The sequence below is a fragment of the Onychomys torridus genome, chromosome 3 (assembly GCF_903995425.1).
Source record: "Onychomys torridus chromosome 3, mOncTor1.1, whole genome shotgun sequence".
Classification (NCBI taxonomy): domain Eukaryota; kingdom Metazoa; phylum Chordata; class Mammalia; order Rodentia; family Cricetidae; genus Onychomys; species Onychomys torridus.
Window position 1 is genome coordinate 39734075 of NC_050445.1, and position 20912 is coordinate 39754986.

General features: G+C 40.4%; 1 protein-coding gene across 1 annotated transcript in view; it reads right to left on the reverse strand.

Moving 5' to 3' along the window:
* The window catches only part of Klhdc10 (kelch domain containing 10), a 56137-nt gene that overhangs the window by 20072 nt on the left and 15153 nt on the right, over positions 1–20912 (reverse strand). Inside the window, exon 2 of the mRNA XM_036180950.1 lies at positions 13127–13213. Coding sequence (XP_036036843.1) covers positions 13127–13213 — 87 coding nt within the window. The remainder of the gene's footprint in view (positions 1–13126; positions 13214–20912) is intronic.

Below are 20912 nucleotides of genomic sequence, written 5' to 3' on the forward strand. Positions count from 1 at the left end.
ATAACCCTAAAAACATCTCTATTTTCATGTGCTGATACTAGTATAATGTTCATTAATACTTAGGACACTGCTAGACACTCAATAAATGTTTTACTAATAAGTACCTATTACCAACCTAATAAGGCCTTTCATGTCCTTTTAAGCAAAAATCCCACTTTCTAGGGTACACTTTAGAACATGACTTGAAAAACTATGCATAGAACTAGAGCAACCAAAAAAGAAAACAATGAATCTCTTAGTTCCTCTGGTCCATGTCAATTCTGTGTACAAATCACTGATGGTTCCTTTAATGGCCTAGGTCAAACATCTCAGAGACCTCTGATGCTAAACTACTCCCTCTATTTACTCACTAGGGCCAAGTCAGCCTCACTGCTGAGCAGGCTTAAGAGTCCTTCCTTTGACCTTGGCCTAACCCACCTGCCCTTCAAGTCTCCAGTGTAGAAATGCTCCCAAGTCTACTCTGGGCAGCCCTTTTAGGGCTCTTCTGGTTCAGCAGCCTCCTGCTCAAACGTTAGGGCAGACCCGAACAGTCATCAGATGGAAGCAGTGTAACTTTGTAAACTAAATATGAGTGTAATACCAGACAACTACAACTAGCTGGCAAATTTACAAATGAGCTGTGATTTAATGTAAGTGAAAAATTGTTTCCTTCTGGCACACTGGAAACACAGAGAGTGTATGTGCAAGACTGAGCACGGGATCCCATGACATCTAGGTTGAATCCAGGTTCTTTCAACCAGTACCTTGGGCAAGCCACTGGCCTTCACTGAATCTCATCTGTGCTGGGGATAGTATCCCTGTCCCCAGATCTGTTGTTTTTACATGTTCACTGGCTTATGTGTGTCGCTATAGTGAGCTATTGGAGGGAAGAGAAATGTATGTGCATTCACTTCCTCTAACTTAAAGGCTCACAGAAAACACTGCACAACATTGAGAATGAACTAGTTAGAACTGACTTTTCTCTACTCATTTCATCTGTCCTTCTTCTTTGTTTTTGGTTTTCCAGACAGGGTTTCCCTGTGTAGCTTTGCGCCTTTCCTGGAACTCACTCTGTAGACCAGGCTGGCCTCGAATTCACAGAGGTCCACCTGCCTCTGCCTCCTGAGTGCTGGGATTAAAGGCGTGTGCCACCACCACCACCACCCCACCTCCACCACCCGGCTAATCTGTTTGTCTTTCTAATGCAAACAGTAAACATTCCTCAAAGGCAAACAGCATGTACACTTGGGCTGCATCACCCACAACACCTGGCACTGCTGGAAAAATACAATATATCCTAAAGTTTCCCTTAGTTTAACTTTCAGCCAAAGTAACCAGTGACAGGATCAAACAATGTCCATCTCTGTGTACTCTGACTTGGTTTTCCCAATATACATGGCATGGAGCTCAACAGCAGAGCAGGTGCTTAGAATGTGTGAGGCCCTGGCTTCAATCCCCAACAGCAAAGGGAGAGGGGAAGAGTGGGGAGAGTGTGATCTAGGGACAGGTGTTAAACTGTAGAATGATCTTTGAGAGTTATAAAGACATCTAGGAATTAGCAAGACAAACTTAAAACAGTTGCTACGCTCAATAGACAGGAACTAAGAATCTCTAGAATGTTATATTTTTTCATTTCCAGGAGCCATTAGATAACTTTGAGGTTTTCACATTTGGGCAAATGTGAAAAGAATACAGTAACATTCTAGGACTTCCTCTCAGTGGACACACAGCAGAGAACATGTTCCAAGGTTACCACAAACTATCCTTGTGATGAACAGAATTCATGTGGATCAAATACTGAGGCAAAATGAAAAGATGATTTGACATAAAATGTATCCATTCATTCACTCTCAGCCCAAATATTACTGGGCAACAGCTGTGAACTGTTATGGTGACAGGTGTGGGCCAGTGACACCATCTGTGGGGCTTACAGTCTAGCTCTGCCCTGCATGGCACAGTTGCTCCTGGCCATACTGGAAATGTGGCTGGGCAAAATTGGGATTTGTGTTCAAAGATTTAGCATCCCTAAAAGAATGTCAAATTACCAGTTCTATGTTCATGATGTGTTAAGATGACATGGATTAAATAAAAATATTAACACCAAGCGGTGGTGGCGCACACCTGTAATCCTAGCACTCGGGAGGCAGAGCCAGGCGGATCTCTGTGAGTTTCGAGGCCAGCCTGCTCTACAGAGTGAGTTCCAGGAAAGGCGCAAAGCTACACAGAGAAACCCTGTCTGGAAAAAAAAATATTAACACCATGCCTTGTAATAAGTTTACAGCTCACATGTCTATCAGACAGTGCAGGGCTAATCTACAGCTCACTTCTGTTGCTCTCGGGGTCTGTTCAAATGAAATGACTGGGTCAAGAGCAACTGAACAGTGCTTGACAAATGCTAACCATCCTGCCAAGGAACCTTTGCAGCTGCACTGAGTACTCACTCCTTCCACAGATTTCACTCACATATCAGAACCCATTGCATTTTTTAATAAATCACAGCAATTTATCAAGGCAATGCCACAGGAACCAAGCATGAGTTTTCATCCTATGGCATACAGCACAGGCTCCTTGATCTTGACAAAATGAGATTGGGTTTTAGTCTAAAGTCCCTGAATCTTCTCAAGTTTCTAGCTAATAAAATCACCCCAGGTTTGGGTTTACCTGGTCCAGAATTCTCACTAGAAAACATGGGAACAGGGGTTCACAGTGAGCTCAGCAGTAAGGCTCCTAGGCCTGAAGACCAGCATCCAGCTCCTGGAATGTACATGGCAGGAGAGAACTAACTCCTGAAAGCTGTCCTCTGAACACACACACACACTCTCTCTCTCTCTCATGTACGCACACATAAAATACACATAAAATGTAAAAACTTTTAATAAAAAGGCAAATGTAGAAGTGAAAAATTGAAAACAAACCTACATGCTGAGGTGTTCTAACAATCAATAGAGACATGTAGCTGCGAGACCATGGACCTGGCTCTCCTGGGTCAAGCGTTTACTCTAACTCAGGATAAACAGGAAGATAGTGACTAGGGAAATGGGTTTGAATTTTAACAGAAACCAACTAGCTGTCTGAGATTATACAACAGATGATTAGGTCATTCCCAATGCTCTCATTATTACAAATAATATTGGCATAAAGTTTCTTTTACATAGTCATATAAAAATGTATGACTATATCTGGAAACAGAGCTTTTGGGTCAAAGGAACACACGTTTGAAATGTTTACAGATAAAACTATTGTAGAGCCATACTGTTTCTCCAATAGCTGAACTGGACCAATTTATACTCCTAAATATGTGTATGAACGTGTGTATTTTGTTCTTTCTTTGAGACAAGGGCCTTAGGTAGCCCAGGATTACCTCAAGTTCTCTCCATAACCAAGGATGATTTGAGCTCCTGATCCTTCTACCTCTACTTCCAGAATACTGGAACTGCAGGTATGGGTCACCGTGCCTAATGTTTGCAGTGGTGGGGATGAAACTCAGGACTTCATTCATGACAGGCAAGTATGCTACCAACTGAGCTACACACCCTTCCCAACACTGTTGTCTTTCTTACTTCTTTTATTGAGACAGGGTCTGGGTATATAGTCTAGGCCAGCCTTGAACTTTGTTTGTTGAGAGAGGATCTCACTATATGGCATTGGCTGGCCTGAAATTCCCTATGTAGACCAAGCTGGCCTTGAACTCATAGAAACCTATCTGTCTATGCCTCTTCAGTGCAAGGATTAAAGGCATGCACCACCACATCCAGAAAAGTCTGGAACTATTGACCTTCTCCCTCTGCCTCACAAGAGTGCAGCCCAGCAAAACATTTTTTTTTTTTTTTTTAAGATTTTCTATGTGTACGAGTGCCTGAATGTAAGCATACATACAATGTGCATGCCTAGTGCCTAAGGAGGTCAGAAAAGGGAATCGGATCCTCTGGAACTAGAGTTACAGACAGTTGGGAGCTGTCATGTGGTGCTGGGAACCCAAATAGGGTCTTTATCAAGTGCTGAGCCATCTCTCCAGTCCCCCAGCAAATAATTTTTGTTTTTGTTTATCCTACTCAAGTTTTTAGCTGAAATTGAATAGACAATAGCAGAGATGATACTGAACAGTCTTTTTAAATTGAATTCAATGAAGATGCCAGTCAGATTTTACCACTAAATATGACATTTCCTCTTGGTTTCTTATTAATGGTCTGCCAATAAAATAATCTCTAGATGTTAAGAATTTTGTCCCTAGCAGAGCAGTGGTGGTAATCCCAGCACTCAGGAGGTAGAAGCAGGCAGATCTCTGTGAGTTCAAGGTCAGCCTGGTCTACTGAGTGTTACAAGACAGCCAGAGCTGTTATACAAAGAAACCGTCTCAAAAAAGGTTGTTCCCTATCAGAAAAGGGTATGCTTTTAAAATAAAATTTGCACTAAATGTTACATACAGAAAGTATACATATAAGGCCACAGTGCGAAGTGTGAGTAATTTTAACAAAATGAATTTTTGTTACATTTTTATATGGGGGGGGGGGGGGAGTCATACTTTTTCTTTGAACCTGTAAATGTAAATACTGCCAACTCCCAGAAGCATTCTTTTCTTTTCTTTTTTTGATTTTTTGAGACAGGGTTTCTCTGTAGCTTTGGAGCCTGTCCTGGACTAGCTCTGTTGACCAGGCTGGCCTTGAACTCAGAGATCCACCTGCCTCTGCCTCACCAGTGCTGGGATTACAGGCGTACGCCTCCACTGCCTGGCAGCTTTCTCTACTTGACCACAGGACCCTCCAACTCACACCTTCACTTCTAGAACTAATTTTCCTTTTAGATTTATTTGATGTGTATGTGTGCATAGATGTTATGTCCATACCTGGTGCCCTTGGAGGTCAGAAGGAATTGGAGGTATAGATGGTTGTGAACTGCCACATGGGTGCTGGGAATCAACACCTGAGAGCAGCAAATGCTTTTAACCTCTAAGTCATCTCTCCAACCCCGTTAATTTTTCTGTTAATCATAAAACTAGCACTCTCTTTATAGCTTTATTATATGCTTTTATTATATACTATCATACCTAGGTATGCATCCCTAGATAATATTGAAAGTATATAACAAAATGCTACAGTACATTCTTTTAGGTCCTTATTTCCAATTGTTCTGTGGCTTCCTTTGTGTTATACTGTTGAAGATGGTGTACAGTCTGCTCATTCCCATTGTTAAGCAGCATTACTTTGTATGAGTATACAGTACAAATTGCTTATTCAGTCTAGTTCTGTGAATAGACACTTAGATAATTTTAATCTGTGGCTCATAATGTTGATATTAACATTTCCATACATGTTTTCTGCTGCACAGGGGACCATACTGCTGTTGGCTATAAATACAGAATGGAGTTTCTGAGTCTTAAAGGAAATCTTTATTAGATAAGGCCACATTTTCAAAAGGGTTCGAACAGTTTTCACAGTCACCAGCAGCGTATGAATCCCCACATGCATACCAATTCTCGGCAGTCATGACTGTCATTTAGATAATTCCTTTTAGTCTACAAACCCACCTCATGCTAGAACACACATTTCTCTCACTGCTTAGGAAGTTGAGCACTTTTCTTTTGTTTTTTGTTTCTAAAGACAGGGTTTCTCTATATAGCTCTTGCAGTCCTGGAACTCACTATGTAGATAAGCTGGCCTTGAACTCACAGAGAGATCCTCCTGCCTCTGCTTCCCAGAGTGCTGAGATTAAAGGCATGGACAACCATGCCCAACCAAGTTGAGCATTTTTTATGTTAATTGGCCATTTGGAATTTTCCTTTCAGTAAATGCCTATTCCAGACTTTTATATATTCTTCTAGTGAGATGTCTTTTGTTTGTTTTTTTGTGACAGGGTTTCCCTGTCCTTGCTGTCCTGAAACTCATTATGTAGACCAGAATGGCCTCACACTCACAGAGATCTACCTGCCTCTGCCTCCCGGGTGCTAGAATTAAGGCATGTGCTACCATCACCCAACTGAAATGTCTTTTTAAAAAACTGATTTATATAAATTCACTGTATAAGCTTGCAATAAAGATGCTCACTTTTCACCAACATATTTCAATATTAAAACTTTATATTTTAATAAGAGTTCTTTTTGCTTGTGTATATGTGTGTGGTGTGTATGCATCTGGTATGTGTACATGTCTATGTGAGCACAGGCATGTGCATGGAGGCCCAAGGCTGACCTGGAGTCTTCATCACTCCTCATGCTGTTGACAGAGGAAAGGTCTGTTTCTCTCTGTAGCTTTGGAGCCGGTCCTGAAATTTACTCTGTAGACCAGGCTGGCCTCGAACTCACAGAGATCACCTGGCTCTGCCTCCCGAGTGCTGGGATTAAAGGCGTGCACCGCTGCCGCTGCCGCCAGCTAAGGTCTCTCAATTTAGCTCTGATACAGCTAGTCTAGCTAGCCAGCTTGCTCCTGGGAACCCTGTCTCAGCCTCCCCAGGGCTGGAACTATAGGCAGGTACTATGCCCCCTGGCATTTCCTAGAATTTGAGGACTGCAGACTGGTCCTCAGGAGCCCACAGCAAGCACTTTATTCACTAAGCCGTCTTCCTAGTCCCCCAATAAGACTTGTCTACTTTAAAACCAAAAACTGTGAGACCTTTAGCACTACTTCCAGCTTACTCAATGTTAGAGTGTAATTCATATGTAAACACACATAGTACACAATTCCTGTATACTATTAGAAATCTCTGCAATTAGACTTAGCTTCACAGCTAAGTTTACTAGAGTCTCCACATACAACTTCATATATTCAAATCTTCCTCGTTTTGGATTTTTCACATTATCAGAAGTACCTCTACAACTAATTTTCCCAAAATGAGTGGATAGCATAAAATTTCAGATCTCTTATTTATTTTGACTGCTCCCCGCCACACACACCAAACAGAATTTATCTACAAAAAAATTTCCCGAGAACACTGAATGCAATCATCTTTAGCAGTCTGTGATGCATGTTAGAAACTTGGGGTCCACCGGGCGGTGGTGGTGCACGCCTGTAATCCCAGCACTTGGGAGGCAGAGCAAGGCGGATCTCTGTGAGTTCGAGGCCAGCTTGGGCTACCAAGTGAGTTCCAGGAAAGGCGCAAAGCTACACAGAGAAACCCTGTCTCGAAAAACCAAAAAGAAAAACAAAAAAAGAAACTTGGGGTCAGTCTTGAGTCCTGCTGAGTAAACAACTCAGCATCACTCTGTGAGAGTACACCTGTGATAAGAGCTTCCTGATGTTCTGGAGTGTTTCCTCAAGACCAGGCATAACTGTACAAATTTTCAATCTAGCAATCTTTATGAGTTGATGCCAGCAAGTTTCAGTGGCCAGAGCCACTTAGTGAGAACCCTGTCTTAAATATAAAATAAAAATAAAAAATACTAGTTAAAAAAAAAAAAAGCAAACCAGGCATGGTGGTGCACACCTTTAATTCCAGCACTAGTCAAGGCTAGCCTGGTCTACAGAGTGAGTTCCAGACCAGCAAGGATATATGTGTGTGTGTGTGTGTGTGTGTGTGTGTGTGTGTGTGTGTGTACATATACACATACACACATATGTATATATAATATTTATTTATATTTATATTGAGGCTGAGTCTTTAAAAACAACAACAACAATAACAAAAGACCATGAGGCCAGTTATGGGGATGCACATCTTTAATCCAAGCACTCAAGAGGCAGAGGATCGGCAGATCTCTGTGACTTCAAAGCCAACCTGGTCAAGATAGTATATTGGTCAGCTAGGACTACACCGTGAGACCTTGTCTCAAAAACAAAAAACAAAAAACTAACTAAAATAAATAAAGTCTCTATCATGTATCAAGAATACCTGCTGTTGCATGCCTTTAATCCCAGCACTCGGGAGGCAGAGGCAGATCTCTGTGAGTTCAAGGCCAGCCTGGTCTCCAAAGCAAGTTCCAGGAAAGGCATGAAGCTACACAGAGAAACCTTGTCTCCAAAAACAAAAAACAAAACAAAAAAACAACAACAAACAGAAAAAAAAACCCTGCTTTTGAACTACATTATATTCAGTGTTTCTCATTCGATGTACCCCCCCCCCCTTTTTTTTTTGGTTTTTTTGAGACAGGGTTTCTCTGTGTAGCTTTAGAGGCTGTCCTAAATCTCGCTATGTAGCCCAGGCTGGCCTAAATCTTGCTATGTAGCCCAGGCTGGCCTCGAACTCACAGAGATCCACCTGGCTCTGCCTCCCGAGTGCTGGAATTAAAGGCGTGCACCACCACCGCCGGCTGATGTACCATTTTTTTTAAGGCAGCCTTATGTAGCCAAGGCTATTCTAGAACTTACTATATAACTGACGACAACCTGAACCTCCTGCCTCTACCTTCCACGTGCTAGGATACAGGCGGGTGGTACCAGGCTGAGTTTTCAGTTAGCTCTGTAGCACTGAGAACTGAATTCACATAGGTAAGTGCTCTACCATTAGGCTCCATCCCCTATCATCTGCTTGTCTTTAATTACCCTGCAATTCTTCAAAATTCCTGGCATTATTACAACAATAAAAACTAGCGGGGTTGGGGATTTAGCTCAGTGGTAGAGTGCTTGCCTAGCAAGCGCAAGGCCATGGGTTCAGTCTTCAGCTCTGGAGAAAAAAAACAAAAACAAAAACAAAAAACAAAACAAAAAACTAGCAGCTAACATTATCTAAATGTTCCTAAATGTAATTAAAAACTTTTCAAACATTCTCTCTGTAAATAGGTAATATTATCACCATTCTAGCTTTACAAATAAGAAAACTAGGCAAAGAAAGAAAAAAAAATAAGCCAGCACTTGCCCAAAGTCATAAAGTTGGCAAATGGCAGAGCCTGGATTCAGATGCAGGTAATCTGGCTCCAAACTTCCTTTTTCTTTTGTTTTCAAAACACTTATGATGTAACATTATCATTTATCAATTTTTTTTTCCTTTTCAATGGTATTGGAGAACTGAGGACACTAAGTGGATGTTTTCAGTTTACTACTTCATGGTGGAAACCCAGTGTTTTAATATATCAGAACTGTTTTTACCACAGCACACTGCTAATTGGCAGAAATCTCTTTTGAGATGATGTAGGATCTAGTTACAGAAAACAGACATATGAAACAGTTTTCAATCAAGGTAAAGGGTTTCCAAAAGGGCTTGAAAACTATTTTGAAAGGTTATTTCTGAAGTATAAATAAGGTTGTTTTTTAAGAAAACACTTAATGAACACTGAACAAGTGTGTTCATGTTCTCAACAATTCATTACCTTACCACTACAACTAAGAACATACTAAAATCTATACCCATGCTCTTTCCTGACAACAGTTTTATAATTAGCTCTAACTCAATACACCCTCTCACATAAACTGTGCTACCAAACGGAGATGAAGTAGTCAGAGCAGCTGCCCTACTGTCCTGTTCTTGCAGAGCTTACAGCCTGCGCTCAGGGAGGCACATACACGTGAACAGAATTCCATGTGATCAGTGCTGATATAGGTAGTGCATGAAAGGTGACAGGTGACATCAGAACAGAGAGGGGACAGGCCTCCCAAGTTTCCCAGGAAATAACTGTTAAATTTAGTGTTAAAGAATCAGAGGTTTAGCCGGGTGGTGGTGATCCATGTCTTTTTAATCCCAGCAGAGGTAGGCATATCAACGTGAGTTCGAGGTCAGCCTGGTCTACAAAGCTAGTTCCAGGACAGCCAGTGCTATACAGATAAACTCTGCCTCAAAAACAACCAAAAAAATCGGGGTTGGGGATTTAGCTCAGTGGTAGAGTGCTCACCTAGCAAGCACAAGGCCCTGGGTTCGATCCCCAGCTCAAAAAAAAAAAAAAAAAAAAAAAAAATCAAGAAAGAATAGAAGTTTTTCTGGAAATACTTCTTAGTGAAGGGATAAACAACTACTGGTTTGCAGATTAATGGGAGTGTATCACCTATTCCTAAAATTTGTCCTAAGACCATCTATGCCATACCTAAAGAAGAACAGTACAAGTCACACAGGAAATTTGGAAGCCATTTTGAAAAAAAGATTTATTTATTTTTATTCTATGTGTACCAGTATTTTGCCTTCAGTATGCATGTGTTCTGGGTGTGTGCCTGGTGTCCAAAGAGGCCAAAAGAGGGTTTGTTTCTTTCTTTTTTTTCCCGAGACAGGGTTTCTCTGTGTAGCTTTGCGCCTTTCCTGGAACTCTGTAGCCCAGGCTGGCCTCGAACTCACAGAGATCCGCCTGGCTCTGCCTCCCGAGTGCTGGGATTAAAGGTGTGTGTCACCGCCGCCAGGGTTTGTTTCTTCTTCAAGAGCAGCCAGTGAGCATTCTTAAGCACTGAGGCATCATCATCTCTCCAGCCCCAGGAAGCCCCTGCTTGTTTTCCCTTCTATTTTTCAATTAGTGACCCAGCCTCATCTAATTTAGCATAAGCATAGTTCAAATTATCTAACCACCCCCAATTCCTACTTACAGCCACCTTTATTTCAGGCTGCAGCTTTCCTCACCTTGGTAACTGGAATGTTATCTCTTTACTAGCTACAAAACCAAGTCTGATCCTGAAAATTCTCCTTTAGTGGGGCTCCTCCTCTCTGGCCCTTTCCAGCTTCTGGCTGCACTATGCTAAACTTGCTCTAAATCTTTGAAAGCACTATGCCTGGGTCTGCATAAACACCATATCTGCACCTGTGGTCTGCAGATCTACCCATTCAGATTTAAGCAACTTTTCTAAAACATCAAATGACATTATTCTGTCATCCTCTTCTCCATTTGCTGATGAGAAACCTCTTTGGTGTGCCCCATGCCATACCACCTTATCAGGACACAATATCACAAATAGTTTCATCCCAATTACTCTGCAATTGTCTGTTTACCTGGTTTTCTAAGATCTGCATCATCAATCTAGCAAGTACAGTTAAGTGCTTCATAGGAAGAAATACCAAATGAAGGAATGAATGATGAACAGAGTTAAACCTAAGAAAGCTGATGGGACAATCAGAGGTCATGGAGAAATGACAGAACACCAAATTCCCACCTTTGGAGGGTGGAAATAAAAAACTAGAGAAGGGAACAAAATGGACAAAGAGGAAGAAGAAAACACCTAGGATCATACAGTGTTGTGACCCAAAGGAAGAGAAAATGCAGGTGGCCAACAGCATCCAACACTCAAACTGGTCAAAGGTGAGAAGACACACAAGGCCACTGCTTCAAAAGAGGTTTGTGGTGATCTTTATACCCTCAGTGCTAAGCCTGCTCCCTCTTCACTCTTTTCAGAATTATCTATCACCAACTTTCTCAGCCATTTTGAATTTGGGACTTACAAACATCCAATGGTATAAAACTTACCTGTGCAGTATTTTTCCCATGATCAAAATTTTTTTAAATAGAGACTATGCAAAAACAAAAAAACCTACCATGCTGATATAACCAAGTTTGTTGTTGTTGTTGTTTTTGTTTTTAACTGTTTCTTTTGTCATTTTATATTTTTATAGGATTTTACACAATTTTTAAAGATTTCCTTAAAATGTGTTTGAGTGTCTGCCTGCAAGTATGTGCACCACATGCACACCTAATGCTGGCAGAAGCCAAAGGAGAGCATGGGATCTCTGGAACTAGTATAAACTTGGAGCCGCCAGGAAGGTGCTAGCAACTGATGGGGTCTTCTGCAAGAGCACAAGGGCTCTCTTATCCTCTGAGCCACCTCTACAGCCTCACACAATCGGGTTTTTTGTTTGTTTGTTTGTTTGTTTTCATGAAACTCTATCGCCTAATTATCTTTCTTTTGGGATCGTGAAAGGTGGCTCACTATCACTGAATTTCTTATCTTGATTCATTCAGGCCTGGTTTTAGTCTTTTCATATTCCAGGGTTAGACACTAGATAGAGAAACATCTATAGCAGCTGTAGAATTTCTCCTAAAGTAACTTTTTGTTGTTGTTTGTTTTTTGAGAAAGGATCTCTCTGTGAAACCCTGGCTGGTCTGAAATTTGCTATGGAGCCCAAACTGGCTTGGAACTCACTGATCTGTCTGCCTTAAAGGTGTATTGAAGCTTAGGTTTTTAATTGAATCTCTCCAGTTAAAATTAGACGAAATGACTTGTAGGTAATTTAATAAGATCGAAAATGCAACATCAAGCATGCCTGCCTAATAATTTGCTATAGCTAAGACAGAAATGAGCTAGGGTTCTCAATCCTCTCTGAGCACTTTTCACTCAGCAGTCTACAGCGACAGAAAAGTGCTTAAGCAGAAACAACGTGGCCTTTCCAAAAGGAAGGGCTGCCCAGCCAAAAGCACCAGCAGTTTTAAATTCCATACATTTTGCCACTTAGGTCCAAAATGTCTGCAAAAAAGCCCAGTATTTAAGCTTTCTTTGCACCATCCTTGCCAATATGGGTAGTTTTATTTTAGTCTTCACACCTAATAAGTAAAATGTTATATTACTTTAATCATTATATTTATTTCACAGTAGTGAACTAAGTGAGGGTTATATTTACTGGCATTTATTTTTCAACATTTTATTACATTTATGTGTTATTTATTTTATAAGCTGTACGTGTTATGTGTGCATGCATGTGCTTGTACCACAGCACATGTGGAAGTCAGAGGGTAACTTATGGGAGTCACTTCTTTGTCTCTACCATGTGGTTCCAGAGACCAGCACAGGTCACCAGGCTTGACAGCAAGCACTTTTACCCTGAGCCATTTTGCGCTCGCCAACTGGCATTTCTTTATGTGTTGACTATTCCTATGCAGTTACTTATTTTTCTAGTAGGTATAGATGACTAGTTTCTAGGAGTTCTTTGTATTCATATTAATGACCCATTACAAATGCTTTCCATGGCTTTTGATTTATGGTATTTAATATAAAGGCTTTTTAGTTTAGACCATCACACCATCTTTTATTTCCTCCTTAGAATCCCATCCTAACTTGAAGGTTATATCAACTGCCAGTGGTACTGGTGAGGTAATCTATGCTACCATACATTAAGAGAGTCTAACTTCCCCCAAATTTGTCATTACATTTCCAACAGTGGTCAATATAAAACATAAATTTAAAACTGAGGCCTATACTCTTTTACTTCAATGTTGGCTGTCAGACAACTTAAAGAAAACAGTTTTGAATTTAGAAAATCCATTCAAAATTCCCTTCAACCCACAGGAAGCACAGACCTCTTGCTAGTGATCACCCACCTCTCAAGAACCTGTTAGGGATCCTTATGATGGGACAGGACTGAATGAAGCGTCTCCTAACTGGGTCCCATCGTATTTTCTTCTTACCTGTCACCACAATTATCAGCAGTAAGTCAGACACATACAACACATGGCAAATAATACATAGTTACTGTATTATAAAGACAGAAAAACAGGAAACAAAACAATACTTGAATACAGAAGGAAAGTGATATAAAGTATCATTTAACTTTGGAAGTTAAAATGAAGTAATACATAAGCAGTGATGAAAGTCTTTAATTCTTACCCCCCAAACAATACAATCATGGGCACCTTTTTTGAGCTGTGTCAATAACATGTACACTCAAATAATCACCAATGCCATCTTGTGGCAAAAATTTACCAGGAATTAGAAGCGATTAGAAAGAACAGTCTTTTAAAGCCAATGAAGCCAAAAGGAGCTCTACCCAGAAGCATCAGGCACAAACAACACAGGCTCCTCTGCTCAAGGGGTGGTACCCTTCTGTACCAGTTATGAAGCAATGGACACTGGCTTTTAATAATAAGAAAGCCACTGGTCTTATTAAAATTGAAATTAGAAGACAACCAAGTCAAACAAACATTTGCTACCTGGGCACCTCCGTGTAGCATAGGTAAGAGGAGTACATATGCCTTCCTAGGAAGCAAATTAGTTCCATACTAACCCCAATTAAAATTCGTTTTCTTACAAAATAGAAGAAAAATGTAATGCACTTACAGAACTGTTCAAAGGAGCAATTTTCTCCCTTCCCAACGTTTTGAGACTCCCCATTAGAATAGCTCTTGTCAAAAACAAAAATTACCATTGTTTGCATAGCACATAAAGTTTATGAAGCTCTTCCATATACATTATATCACATAATTAATTCCCTCAACAATCCAGAACTGGCTCAGCACTCATTTTATTAGGCACCTGCTATGCCTGGATCCCTGTGTTAGGACCTAGAGCTGCAAAAGAAGGATATGACTTATCCTACCTGGAAGAACTCATGCGCAGGTAAGCAAAGGATGTGTATAAACAAATAATCACATTACAGTGAAGCAAGTGTAACAACAAGAGCTATAAACCACTCACAGATCTTATCATAGTGGCCATGTTGGTGAGGAAACAAGGAGAACTGCCTATGGACGGAAAGGAGCTGGCCTAAACATCCCTTCTTCCCACTACACAACACCTACCCTGGCTCCAATTCCCTAGAAAGAAAATGGGCATTGTTTTAAGTGATTGGAAATATACTCAGATGCTCATCAGCAGCTCTAGCTTGTTCATTCAAACACTGACATGGAGAAACACAAATCCTGTTCAGTGCAGCAGCAGGAACTTCACAATACTGTGGAGAGAGACATGGGGATTATACTCCTGCAACAGGGTTTCTGTTTTTAATGCTCTGAAATCTTCTAAGTCTGTGGTTCCCAAATGTTAGCCTCTAGCTCACTTCTAAGTTAAGGTGAAAATTCCCAGCCTAATATAAAATGATAAAAATATGGACAAAAAGCTAAAATGTTCTCTTCAGAGTTCTATCCTTTTTTATTGTTAAATTTTCTTTATTTCCTAAGAGAATAGTGATAGAAAATTTTATTTGGTTTTATTTCTAAATGTCTTTGCCTAGAAAAATAGAAAATTTGCAAACCCAAATTTACTCTAAAAAATATATATATACACACATACATATTTTTAAATATACAAACTATGACATCCAAAACCCTGGAAAACCACTGCTTTGAATCAATCTGATATAGATTGATGACTCATGAGCCCAACACAGGAAGCCACACTGCCAAAGGGTACGAACACATAGAAGAAACTTCCTTACGCTCACTTGTGTTCCAATTGGAAAGACAAGACAGACACACAAAACAATTGAATAGCAATACAAGACAGAATATAACAAGTGGTTAGCTTAAATTTGACATTTTCATGTATCAAAAGCATAAAGTGTACATACCCTTTGACCCAGCTATTCCACTTCTAGGAAAGATGTATGGACAAAGATATTAACTATGATAATATTTATAATGGTAAAAAAATTAGAAACACTTTCAATGTCCAACGATAGGGAGATGGTTAAGTATGTTGGTTAAACATACTTAAATATGTTCATACGCTATATACCACTTAAAAGTTTATATAAATATTACCATTAACAAACATTCACAATATATTGCAAATAATCCATTTATAAAGTAGTATTATAGTATATAATTTGTTTTAAAAAGTATATGTTCATGGAAAATATAAAAAAGATATATAACAAAATTTAATTGTGATTATCTTTGGGAAGATTTTATGAATGATTTTTGCTTTATTTTCCATGCTTTCTCATTGAGTACACATTACTTTTGGACTTGAAAAAAAATACCATATTACTTTAATTTTTGAAAATATAATTTAAAAAATATTGGAAAGAAACACACCAAACTGTTAACAGTGTAGTTATGATGGAGGCTGGAATAATTACTCCTCCTATGTTAGCCAAAAATTATATGGCATATTATTTATATAAAATAACATAGTTACGTGAAAATTCTTTTTGGTTTTTTGAAACAGGGTCTCACTGTGTAGCCTTAGCTGGCCTGGAACTCACTATGTAGACCAGGCTGGCCTTGAACTCACAGAGATCCACTTGCCTCTTCCTTACTTGGATTAAAGGTGTGCTCCTCCACACCTGGCTGCCATGTGAAATGTAAAACTACTTTAGAATATTGAAATAACACTAAAAATTAGTGACTCAAAGCTGTAACCAGAGATGTTTTGAAGGACTGAGTGTGTAGCTCAGTATAGGGCACATTTGACCAGCTTGCACAAGACCCTGGGCTTGATCCTAAGCCCCACCTCATTTTGTTTTATTAGAACTTCTGTTAAACGTCTTTGGCATGTTTCTCTCACAGCAAACAATATATTATTTCTGTCTCAGAAGAAGCTACTGCTGACTCCATGGAAGTTATTCAATCATAGTGGGTGCTGATTCAGGACCCATGTGCTCATATTCACCCAAAGCAGGGGTGGGGGAATAAAGAATAAAGAAGGGAAGGGAAGGAAAGGCACAGTAGCATAACCATAACAACATAGCAGCAGCGTGCACATGCACTTTAGTATTGTTAAAGAAACATGCACCTTTTTTTGTTGTCTTTTTTTTTCAGAGCTGAGGACCGAACCCAGGGCCTTGTGCTTGCTAGGCAAGCGCTCTACCACTGAGCTAAATCCCCAACCCCGAAACACGCACCTTTAAAAATTCATATAAATTTATTCCTGACCTAAACATCTATTTGTTAAATTTCACACAAACATTAAGCTGCTTGTGGTGAAAATTAAACAAACTACGGATCTCCATTAGTGCTTATTTTAAAAGGAATCTTCACAAAGAAAAACATAATGTCCCCAATGATTTAATCAATATTTTACCTGCTAGCTTAAATTCTTTTTTCTACAAAATTTACTTCACCATAGATACTGACTAAAAACAAAGGCTTAGAAAGACACAAGCTAACTCATCTCCCCAAATCATAAATAATATCATCTTTTTATAAACCTACAATAGAAGCTAGACATGGTGGCACACGCACACGCGCGCGCGTGAACCTTTAATCCCAGCACTAGGAAGGCAGAGGCAGGCGGATCTCTATGAGTTCGAGGCCGCCTGGTCTACAGAGCAATTTCCAGGACAGCCAGGATTACATGGAGACAGGGGTCTTGAAAAACAAAACAAAGAAACAAACAAAATCTACAATAGGAAGAAAACAAAAATAAATGCCCTGGTAGACTAAAATTATGAGGAAGCAGTGAGAGATGAAAAAAATAACTAAAAAAGGCAAAGCTGATGGAACAGACTAAGAACTCAGTCCCATAGAGCCAAGGCAAGGAGTGGATGAGTGGTGGATTTACTGGTGTAAACAGGTGAACTGAGGCCACAGAGGGCAACAGCAGAAAGAGCTGACATAGTCTCTAAAGCTAAGCACATAGCTGGTTGGTGATTCACAGAAGTGAAATTAAGGATCAACCCCTCCCATCTAGTTCTCTCTTTTAAGAAGAGGCATTTATTCCCAGATAGGAACAAAATGAGCAGTTGGATCAGAGAAGAAGAGCCTTGTGTGGACAGCAGCATTCTGGCAGGTAAGAGGCAGATGCACTAGAGGATGGTAGGTATCAGATACATCACTCAGTACTCTCTCATCCCTACCACAATCAATGGGGGATCTGCACAGTACACTGAGGGAAGGTCACAGGAAGGCTAGCAATGACTGTCAAAGCAGGATGAACCAGCATAAAACCAAGACTCAAACATGAAAAAAGCCAGAAGGATTTAAAAAGTTAAGATACTGAAGAGAAGTCAGCAAAATTTGAAGCACTGTTTTTTGTGGTTGTTTACAGAAATGAACAAATGACTCTTAAGCTTCATATGGAAATGGAAGGAACCCAGAACACCACTACAATCTGAAAAAGAAACTAGACTAACATTTTCTTTTTTCTGTTTTTGAGACAGGGTTTCTCTATGTAACAGCCCTGACTGTCCTATAACTTGCTTTGTAGACCAGCCTGGCCTCGAACTCACAGAGATTCACCTGCTTCTGTCTTCCAAGTGCTGGGATTAAAGGCGTGCACCACCACCGCCCACTAAGACTAACACTTTCTACTCCCAAACTTACTACAATAGTATAGCATTCAAAGTAGCAGGTACTGGCATACGGAAGAACACTCATAAATAAATGATTTCCTGTGAGAACTCAGAGTGGGTGTGATGGTACATGCCTATATTTTCTTAGTTATTGATGTGGCTCATGGTCCACTGTATGGGTTTGTTGGGGTGTGGGTGTGACGCACCTCTAATCCCAGCACTCAGGAGGCAGAGGCCAGCAGATCTCAGTGAGTTTGAGGCTAGCCTGGTCCACCAAGTGAGTTCCAGGACCCTATCTCAAAACAAACAAACAAAAAACCAAACCAAAACAAACAAAAAAAGACAAAAAAAATCAAACGAGAAAGCAGACTGAGCAAGCTCTCCATCAGCTCCTGCCTCCAGGTTCCTTCTGTTTGAGTTCCTGCACTGACTGCATTCAATGAGGGACTGCACTGTGGAAATGTAAAACAAACCCTTTCCTCCCAAGTTGCTTTTAGTCAGAGAGTTTCATCATAGCAACATGAACACACCAGGTAAATAAGCATACACATAAAAATAAATAAATCTTTAAAAAATGTATTTTTATGAACTATGTATCCCTGGGTGGTGGTAGTGGCACATGCCTTTAATCTAGCACTTGGAAGACAGAGGCAGGGGAATCTCTGAGTTCAAAGCCAGCCCAGTCTACAGAGCGAGATCCAGGACAGCTAGGTCTAAAGAGAGAAACCCTGTCTCAAAAAAAAAAAAAAAACAAAACAAAACGAAACTGTATTATACATCTATTAGAACAGAGACAATTTAAAAAGTGATAGCACTGAATACCGGTGAACATGCATAGAAACTAGGTCATTTAAACACTGCAGGTGTGGTAATGCAAACCTTCAATCCCAGCAGTTGGGGCAGAGGCAGAAGGATCTCTATGCATTTGAGGCCAGCATGGTCTACATAGTGAGTTCCAGGACAGCCACAGCTACACAGTGAAATTGTGTCACACACACACACACACACAGAAAAAAAGAAACATAAGTGCTACATAGCCATTCTATAGGAACATGGCAGTTTCTACAAGGCTAAATAGATGTTTACTATTAAACAAGGCAATTACATCTCCATTAATGATGAAAGGTTCCGCCATCACAGCTCAGTCACGAGGGTGTGCAGACTTGTGGCCCAGGGTTTCTTCCAGTGCAGACACAACTGCATGGTTCTCCAGTGTATTTGTAAAATATAATAGCCAGTAAAGAGTCTTTGATCAGCCAGGTAGTGGTGACGCACGCCTTTAATCCCAGCACTGGGAGGCAGAGGCAGGGGGAATCTCTGTGAGTTCAAGGTGAGCCTGGTCTACAGAGTGAGATCCAGGATATCCAGGGCTACCCAGAGAAACCCTGTCTCAAAAAACAAAAACAACAAAAAAAGAATAACTGTGAGATGAGAGTTGAAAGACAGTCCCCAATACATTATGAGTTTAAGGCCCACCTAGGCTACACAAGACCTTGTTGAAAACAAAGAAGCAAACACGCGTTGCTAGCCTGCACATGCGCTCTGATGCTGCCCTATAAACTTTGTAGCTAGGCTGTAAAGAGCCACTGACTTCTCCTCTACTGCACTCCCATAATACCAACAGCAAACAGATCTCAAGGAGGGGAGTGCGCAAAGCAACCCTGTGCCCTGAGCCATCAGACAGGCTGTCTCTTCCAAGTTTAACCAGATCCTCTACATTTATACTAAGCACTGTATCTTCATATGTGTTCATTATAAACCACCTCTGCTTTTGGGACTAGGAGAAGAACAAATGGTAAGTGGGCAGAGATGGCTAGTTCCCGCCTTCCCGTTCTTGGTACTCCTGTTCGTTCTCAACAGGCTGGGGTCCTTTCTGACTGACACCCTTTCTCTTGCCATCCTGCAGTGGTTTTCTTGATTTTCTTATTCCTCCAACACTCCTCTTAGTTTTCATAAAACAAGGCAGGCTACCACAGAACTTTCTTCTATAAACATGAAGTAATCACAGCATTCTGAAGAACAGCTTCTAATTTGAGCTGGTCTTTGTCATTGGTTTTGTTATTCAAGTGTCCCTTTTCTGAAAAAAGTCAGCTCATTAGGTGAGTTTTTTTCTTTGGGAGGAAGAAAGGAAGGGCACAGACAGATGTGACACTGAAGTCACTCATTTACATAAATGACTAATTCTTAGCTAGACTATCCTTGGGAAATAAGCTAAAATTTACATACATTAATCAAAAAGTATTATAATTCATAAATCTCTTAGATTGAAATATTACATCTGAATCTAATAAACATAAAATTCCTGGGAATACTCTGGCTTAAAATACTATCATCATATTCTTAATGTTTATGAATGTCTGCCAAGACTTCAACATAAAAACTCTACCCAGGGCTGGAGACATGGCTCAGTGATTAAGATCACTTGCTGCTCTTCCAGAAGACCTGGGTCCTGTTTTATCTCCAGTTCTAGGGAATCTGAGGCCCTCTTCCGGCCTCCTCCAGCACCAAGTGGTGCACATACATACATACATATAAAAAAGCAAAACATACATATAAAAAACACATAAATCTTTATTTAAAAAAAAAAAAAACTCCACCCTTTGGGCCCAGTTTAATATTTTTATAGGAAGAACTAACTTTAAATACTTCATATAACACGCATACTGGGCAGTCTCTGACACTTCAAAATCATACAGTTCTCAAAAGAATTACAAATATTTAAAGATCCTTATACCCACCCATTTCAACAGTTACCAAGACATTAGACTAGAAAACCAGAAACAGCAAAGCAGAGAGCCAGCCTTCCCTCAGTAAGGCTGGAAATTAAACTCAGGCTGGAAGGGCAGCTCAGCAGTTAGAGCACTGGCTGCTCTTGCAGAGGACCTGGGTTCAATCCCCAGCACCCACATAGTGGCTCTAACTCCAGCTCCACCTGTAACTCTAGCTCCAAGGGGTCCATCACCCCATTCTGGCCTCTGTGGCACTGCATACACATGGTGCATAGACATGCAGGCAGATAAACACTCATATATATAAAATAAAAATAATTTCTTAGCTAGGTGGTGGTGGTGCATGCCTTTAATCCCAGCACTCCCTGGAGGCAGAAGCAAGTAGATCCCAATGAATTTTAGGCAAGCCTCTCTACAGAGAGGGTC